Genomic DNA, 7,979 nt, shown 5'->3' with positions numbered 1-7,979 from the left:
CCATACACACTACTACTATAGTAGTAGTATCCGCTAAATGCCGATGCTGGAATAATAATGGAGAAATTTTGAAGCGGTCTAGCTGCCAACTAAGAAGCCATTGGGTGCCGGCTCCATGGAGATGGGTCAACGTCAACCAGATGAGCCAATCAACAACAAGTTTGGTAAACAAGATAAAAAGATATAATAAGTCATTTTTTTATTAAATTCAAATGCGTTACATAAACTACATTATAAAATACCTATTGAAATATGTAATATAAAAAAATTAAATGCATTAGCCCAACATTTGATGAATTACGGTCCTTAAAAGAAAAGAAAAAGTTGTACGGTCCAACCACATGTTGATGATTTAAAGAACTAGCTTACATTATTTCTGAATTAGATCATCTAAAATAAAAAATACATTTTTAAAGTTTGCTTTTATTACAATGAGTACTCCTATTTTTTTAACCTAATAAAAAAACTTCTTGATTTTTTAGTTCACTAGTCATTTTTTGATGTTTTAGACTTAAGAAAAATTAGTTTGAAACTATTATATAAAGAACACATAATTTTTTTACCTAAAATGCCCTCAATCCTTTTAACTTGGCAATTATTTCACCTTAAAATAGTTGTCCAAAAATACATATGTGTAAAATAATTTACATAATTTCAACAAATCAAATCAATATTTAAAGCTCAATTAAATAAAAAAAATTATATGTAATTAAGTATTAAAATAATTGTCTACAGAATTCTTTATGTTATTATTTAAATATTTTTTTTTCTTTTGTTTTTTTTTCATAAATGATTTTTTTTTCTTATTAAATTTACCAACGAAAGTTTGAAGAGTTAACACATGAGTTAAAAGTAATGTTGAAAAAGAGTGGATGTTGATTGTAATTAACTAAAAATGCCATTTTAAAGAGAAGAGTGTAAAACATAATTATTAATAATTAAAAGAAAAAATCAAGAAAAAACATAATTATATTGGCAACAATCATGGGTTCTTTACTTATTTTTTAAAATTAATTATGTAATTAGGAGTTGATTATGAGCAACTTTATTTTTTATTTGGTATCCTTATTTCTTTAATTACTCCTTGATTTAGTGTTCTTATTACTGTAATTACTCTCTGATTGGATCATCTCAATTGTAGTCTTCTCTGTAGTTGGAAGTTAACTATATATGAAATTCTCTCCATGATATCATATCTTGAACAATAAAAGAGGTTGACGGTTTCTAGAATGAAAATGCTCACTTCAAAACGAGAAACAAGGGATGCTATTCATTGAAATAAATAAATAAATTACAGGCCTATATTTTTTTGGCTTCATACGAGTATTCAAGACAATTTTGTATGAGGTTTTATTAAGTATTCAATCAATGTGAGCACTTTTCCTGACAGAATTTTTTTACAGAAACTTCTGACGGATTATTACTCTATATTAACACGAAATATTGCACAAACTTAATAAAGTAGTAATTAGAAGGTATAATGTATGTGTATTTATAAATACAAGTAAAATACAACAAAATATATTTTAAAAATTCATTTAATATATAAAACATTTATCTACTAATAATAAAAATAAAAATCTACCAGCACTTCCATTTGAAACTTTTAAGAAAATCATTTTTTGCTTTCCATTTTTTCAAATTTCTTCGTATTAAACAACTCTTAAAATATATTCCTTTTTTCATCATTTTCACCTTCATTTTTTCTTTATCTTCTCTCTTTCCATTTCCCCCCCTCCAACCAAACAAAGTGCCTAAAAGCATTTTTGTTTCTTTTGTTACCAACTCTTCAACATATGGTATGTTGTTGTAGGGCACAGTGATTAGCAAGAACTAAAATTTAAGCATATGGCATGTTGTAAGACAGTCAGTGACTAGCAAAAGCTAAAATCTAAGCATATGCTATGTCTAAATTCACCTGCACTCCAATACACACCTTACAAATCATCTAAGATTCCATAAATGTATAATGCACATACAAATGTCACTATCTTAGATATCTACCATTTGTCACTCAGATCCTGTGTTATGTATTGTCTTTCTGTCATATGAGGCCTATTAACCTTAATGCTGATTCAAGTGAAATTGCTACAAGATGGTGCCAGTAATCTAAAGATTCCCATCTCCCACCCTTTTCTCAATCTTATCTTGTTTAGAAATCACAAGATTAAGCTAAGCATAAAGAACAAATCCGACCTTCGTGAAGAATTCAAAAATCACATCCTCTAAAAACAGTTGTTATGAGACAGACAGCAAACATTTGTTATCACTATCATCAGACAAAGGAATAATACACACATAAAAATCACTACTTTTAAGTTTTTATCTAACCAACTCAAGCATCATCAGTTTTTCTTTTTATGTACCCAATTTTTCATCTTTCAAGAGACAAGGATCTGAAACTAGATCAACCAATAAAAAAAGACTGAAGCTTGATAAGGAATATGGAATAATCTAATTTCATTGGATTGTCAAACTCGATTGTACAAACATCCCAAGAAAAAAAAGGGGAAAAAAAAGAAAAAGAAGAAAATTAGGCCATGGACATGTTGGAGAGTCTACTTGGGGTTGGTCTGAAATTCAACCATCTAAGGGCCAAACGTTTTGGTGGCGGTGTTAGTGCTCTTCTCAGGATCTCTTTGCTCGCCACGCGCCTCTTCTTCTCCCCTGGCTCCATGTACCCGTGACGCGCGCACCGAACCGAATCAGGCCAGTTCGAGCACGTGCAGGCCGGTCTGGACCGGGGAACCACGGCCAAGTACCTACCTTTGTGCTGCCCATAACTCAAATCACCCACCCTGTGCCCGGAAAAGGGCACCTTTGGTGAAAGTTGTGAACTTTCTTCGGTTTGTTGCTCAAGTGTATCTTGCATTTTCCCTTCTCGAGGAAAAAATTTGAAACTTTTTGTGCGTGTGTGTGGATTTTGTTAGGTTTGGAAGAGATTCCGAAACACCCCTATGATGGAGGATTTGAAAAGTGGAAACTTTGTGTGGATTTTGGTTTGGAAGAGGTTTTGAAACTCCCTTATGAAGGAGGTTTTGTTGAGGTTGAGACTTTGGTTTGGTTTGAAACTAGGGATATTATATTGAAGGGAAGGTTCGTGAAATTTGATGTTTTGTGTCTGGGTTTGGAATGCTTGACCAGTTTGAAAAAGACTAGGTAATGGAATCGTTGGGGTTTAAAGAAGGAGTGTGTAAATAAATGGGAGCGAGTTGAAAGGAGTGAGGGACTAAAATGTTTGATTTGACCAATACTTATTTGGCGTGCGTGTGTGTACTTGCAATTTGGTCAATTTTCTAGGGCTTGACGCACAAATTTGAAATTGGAACGTTTGGAGTAAAAAAGAAAACTAAAGGGTGAGTATTGAACTGGGATTTTAAAAGTTTTTTTTATAAATTTTTTTGGTAGTATTTAATCCGAATTTTTAAATTATATAAATAAATTTTAGGGTATTTAATTAAGAATTGTTGGAATTTTTAAAGAAATATAATAAAATTTAATGAAATTTAATTAAAAAAATTTATAACTTAAAAAAAAGTCTTTTGATTTTTTATATTAAAAAATATAAATTTTGATTGATTTTATGTGATTTTTTAGTATAAAATATCTATCAAACAATCTTATAATAATTTTTGAGATTTTGTTAGATTTTTTTCTTTCTTTTTATATTGGTTATCATATTTTGTTTTTTCCTATCACATGTACCTTGTTCCTTCTTTAATATCAAACACAATATTTTTTTGATTGTCACTTTTAATTTTATCCTTTTCATGACTCAATAAACCATCCAACAAATTTTTCACTTTCATTACTCTCTTTTAGTATAGACTTATCATTGCACCACATTTTAACACATCATTAGATTTATTTATTATGTAATAATTGTAGTAATTGAAAAAAAAATCAAAAAACCAGTATATAATTTTAAATTTATTGTTCAGATTCAAAAGCAAAAAATGAAAAAAATGTTACTACAAGAAGCATTAGTATAAGAGAACCTAAAACTAGAATCAATTTAGCTATTAAAAGATTGAAAAAATTATATTGGTTTTATTTATTTTTATTCAAATCTCATCATTTTTTATTATTTTTTCACTAACTACAATAATTTTGAATTTGTTTGTAAAACAGAGTTTTTTTAAATTTTATAAATCTATTTTCAAATTCTTTAAATTCTTTTGATATAAATCCATTAAAATTCAAACTATCATAAAAATCTTGTAAAAATATATATGATAAATCATAACATTCATACACAACATTTTTACATATTCTTTAAAATCTACAAGATTTTTTTTATATTAATTTTTTTTTTAAATCTTAATTCAATACATTCCCTTAAAATTAATTGTCTATTTGACTCTACTTGTCTACTGCTTGTTTCACAAAAAAGCAGTCTTGTTCACAAAGGGATAACTATGGGCCCAAATCCCATTTTGCTATAGGTTCCTATTAAGGGATTTATACTTTTTTTCCCAAAATACTTTTTTCAGATAAATCTGATTCCCTTATATAGTTAGACAATGAAATCATATTTTTATTGTTGACTGAGAAAGTATGAAAAAATAAAATATGAAATTATGTTTCTATTATTTTTGAAGGATGGAAAAAAAAATAAACAATAGTGATTGTGTTTCCATTATTCTTACATTTATCAAATAAGAAAAAGAATAGCTAAAACAACGTTTTAATAAAACCTAGCTGATAAGCCCAATATAGCCCAAAACCCACAATCTATTTGGGCCAATAAAACCCTAAATCCAATCCATTCCGATCCACCCAAGCAAACATCATATCATATAAGCAAGGCTAACCCTAAATCGCTCTTACTCTCTTTCGTCACTTTCGGGGGAAGAGATCCAGCAGCAATGGTGAGTTTCGGATCCTCTTGTATCTTCTCCGTAGCATGCTTCGTTATTTTGCAGAATCTGAAATTTAGTTATCCATGCTTAGTTTAAGCTATGTTCCAATCTTTTGCATTTATATAGAATGTGAACGTTATGGATTTTGGATAGTTTTAGTGGAAGGAAAAGTTCTTAGTTATGGTGGGATTTTGTTTCTTGTTGTTACTTCCATGAGTGCTCCTTTCAGTTACCCGTTATGTTTTTTTTTTTTTTTTGTGTCCTTAGTTTTTATGTGTTTGGTAGCTTCTAATGGATCGGTTTTAAATGAAGGCTCTGCATGCTTTGTTGCTATTCCTATGACCTGTGCATTTTTCCATGACATGATAAGTATTAACGTGCTTTTTGGTTCATATTCAAGGTGTACGTCAAGGCTCAGAAATCAAAAGCCTACTTCAAGAGATATCAAGTCAAGTTCAAGAGAAGAAGAGGTTTTCATTTTCTACTTTTTTCGTTTCGTCGTGTTGAATGTTGAATACGATGTTTATAATGGTTATTTTGTTATCTGCAGAGGGAAAAACCGATTACCGTGCCAGGATTCGGTTGATTAATCAGGACAAGAACAAATATAACACTCCGAAATACCGATTTGTGGTTCGCTTTGTATCCTTTTCTTATCGATATCTTAATTAGCTTAATTCAGGCATGAAGAAATGATTTGGGAGTGTGAATAATGAGAATTGATTTGACTGTAGTTAAACTTGATTTAATAAAATTGGCTATTGGTAGGTAAAAATGATTTTGCCTCAACCTAGATTCGACTAGAAGTGATAAAAGTAGCTTCTGCTTTGGTTTCAGTATAAAAAGCATCCAAAAATAAATCACTATCACTTTTCTTGAAAATCAATTTTAACCTAACTTCCATTGATTTAAAATCAATGTCGCAAACGTTCTTCTGAATAAACATTTTATGTAGTTTAAATTTGTTATGGCTCGTGCATAGCATATGAAGATTGAGAAGATGTTTTATCTGGCAATGCTTTTTCTGTGTGTGTAAACCTTGACCTGGTTACTAGAGCAACAAGGACATTGTTGCACAAATAATATCTGCTAGCATTGCCGGCGATTTAGTTCTTGCTACAGCATATTCACATGAGCTGCCACGATATGGTCTTGAAGTAGGACTTACAAATTATGCAGCAGGTGCTGTGTTCATGAGGAATTCCTTCCTCTCCCACCCTCGTCTCACTCAGTTTTTTTTTAAACTCTTGTCTCATATTTTAATATCTGTGTCCAGCGTATTGCACTGGTCTCCTGTTGGCCCGAAGAGTCCTCAAAACACTTGAAATGGATGAGGAGTACAAAGGAAATGTTGAGGTATTTATCCGTTTGCTTTGCTGTTTGTGCCAAAGTGCATTTTTTTTCTCAGCATTGTAATTTAATTGGTTGTATATTTTATTTCAGGCTACTGGAGAGGATTATTCAGTGGAACCTGCCGAGAGCAGGAGGCCATTCCGTGCACTCCTTGATGTTGGTCTTGTTAGGACTACAACAGGAAATCGCGTCTTTGGTGCCCTTAAGGTAATCTCTAATACTGCAACTCTTGGTATGATTTTGTTTTAATGGTGGTCAAATTTAATAATTGTGATGGTTTACAGGGAGCTCTGGATGGGGGTTTGGATATTCCTCACAGCGACAAGAGGTTTGCTGGGTTTGATAAGGAGAAGAAGGAGCTTGATGCCGAGGTTCATCGCAAATATGTTTTTGGTGGACATGTTGCTGCCTATATGAAGGCATGAGATAAGATTGTATATTGTACAAGTCTTCTTTATTATATAATGCTATATTTGGATTTTTCAGCCATTTGGTAGACAACCTATTTTTTATTTTCTGCAGATCTTGGCGGAAGATGAACCAGAGAAATACCAGTCACACTTCAGCGAATACATCAAGCGTGGGATAGAGGCTGATGGTATTGAGGCACTGTACAAGAAGGTTCATGCTGCCATCCGTGCTGATCCTACTCTCAAGAAATCTGATAAGCAGCCCCCGAAGGAGCACAAGAGGTAAAGTTGATTTTTTACTTGAACTGGAATACTAGATTCTAGAAATAGTAATGTATGCATCTATTTTCTCATTTGATTTCTGGCATTAATTTTTGACCTGTTGTTGGCATGGATTTATTTTCTGCTATTTATGTGCTATTTATCTTGGGTGTGACCATATATTTTTGTTTGACTTTTAGAACTTTTGGATTGGTAACATAGCCTTAGTATTTACTGATTAGTGAATGTTCATTTAGAGTATCTGCCTCTTTCTGCAGGTACAACATGAAGAAGCTGACTTATGAGGAGAGGAAGGCTAAGTTGGTTGCACGCGTGGCAGCCATCAACTCTGCTGCTGATAATGATGAAGATGATGAGTGAAAGTTCATTGCGGATGCTGTCTCATAGCTGCACAAGTAGAAACTATCTTATTTTGTGTCTACAGAATCATTTTCTTGAATATTTATTTGCCTGTACTGTTTATTTTCTATGTCCAAAATTTGGATACTTTTTGGAGTTGAGAGCCTTATTTTTGGTCAATTTTGTGTTAAGCTTGAATTAATGTTTTACCTTATTTTTATGATTCACTATACCCAAGTAATGTTCGTATAAAATCAGGTTTTGTTAACGTGTGATCATAAGCTGTCTGGTAAATGGTAACTAGTATGCGCCGTTGCCGTTGTTAAATCGAGTAAATTCATTTATGTAGCACTACCAAGAGAGAAGTTCAATTGGAGTGTGTAGTTACAGTGTATCAGTGACAATTGAAGTGGATTTATGAAATGTGAGTTAAAAAGTTGGTATGTCTTTGTAGAAATTAATGTACAAATTATTGTTGAGGCATAGTTCCTAGTTGATGATGAGTGAATGTACAAGTAGAAACTATCTTATTGTACAATTAAAAGACCTGTCACACGACAATTTTTTAGAAATTAATGTTGGATTCTGAGACATTATAAATCAGGCTAGCGATTGATCTGGTCATGAATCAATGTAGTCACTTATTGAATCACTAGGAATATAATATTTATTTAAAAAATTACTATAATATATTCATGATTCTTACATTCAATAAATAAATTTAGTCAACTGG

General features: G+C 31.6%; 1 protein-coding gene across 2 annotated transcripts; it reads left to right on the top strand.

The window, feature by feature from the left end:
- The first annotated feature begins 4,708 nt into the window (after positions 1 to 4,708).
- Positions 4,709 to 7,682, top strand: LOC114377019 (60S ribosomal protein L5-like). 2 transcript variants are annotated; one of them, XM_028335385.1, is made up of 10 exons: positions 4,709 to 4,871; positions 5,263 to 5,332; positions 5,413 to 5,504; positions 5,918 to 6,044; positions 6,139 to 6,218; positions 6,306 to 6,422; positions 6,500 to 6,634; positions 6,738 to 6,907; positions 7,165 to 7,313; positions 7,349 to 7,682. In XM_028335385.1, exons 1-9 carry the CDS (start codon positions 4,869 to 4,871, stop codon positions 7,265 to 7,267), a joined length of 897 nt encoding a protein of 298 aa, XP_028191186.1. In that variant the 5' UTR covers positions 4,709 to 4,868; the 3' UTR covers positions 7,268 to 7,313; positions 7,349 to 7,682. The 2 variants fall into 2 exon arrangements, with proteins under 2 accessions (XP_028191186.1, XP_028191185.1); XM_028335384.1 differs by having other exon boundaries at positions 7,165 to 7,524.
- The last annotated feature ends 297 nt before the right edge of the window (positions 7,683 to 7,979 follow it).

Source organism: Glycine soja, chromosome 11 (assembly GCF_004193775.1).
Source record: "Glycine soja cultivar W05 chromosome 11, ASM419377v2, whole genome shotgun sequence".
In the NCBI taxonomy this organism is placed as follows: domain Eukaryota; kingdom Viridiplantae; phylum Streptophyta; class Magnoliopsida; order Fabales; family Fabaceae; genus Glycine; species Glycine soja.
This window is presented reverse-complemented; position numbering and strand designations above follow the sequence as displayed.

Bases quoted from the DNA above. Each gene is read 5' to 3' on its own strand.
- LOC114377019 (XM_028335385.1), top strand. The intron at 6,423-6,499 runs GTAATCTCTAAT...GATGGTTTACAG, and splicing joins GCGTCTTTGGTGCCCTTAAG to GGAGCTCTGGATGGGGGTTT. The intron at 6,635-6,737 runs GCATGAGATAAG...TATTTTCTGCAG, and splicing joins ATGTTGCTGCCTATATGAAG to ATCTTGGCGGAAGATGAACC.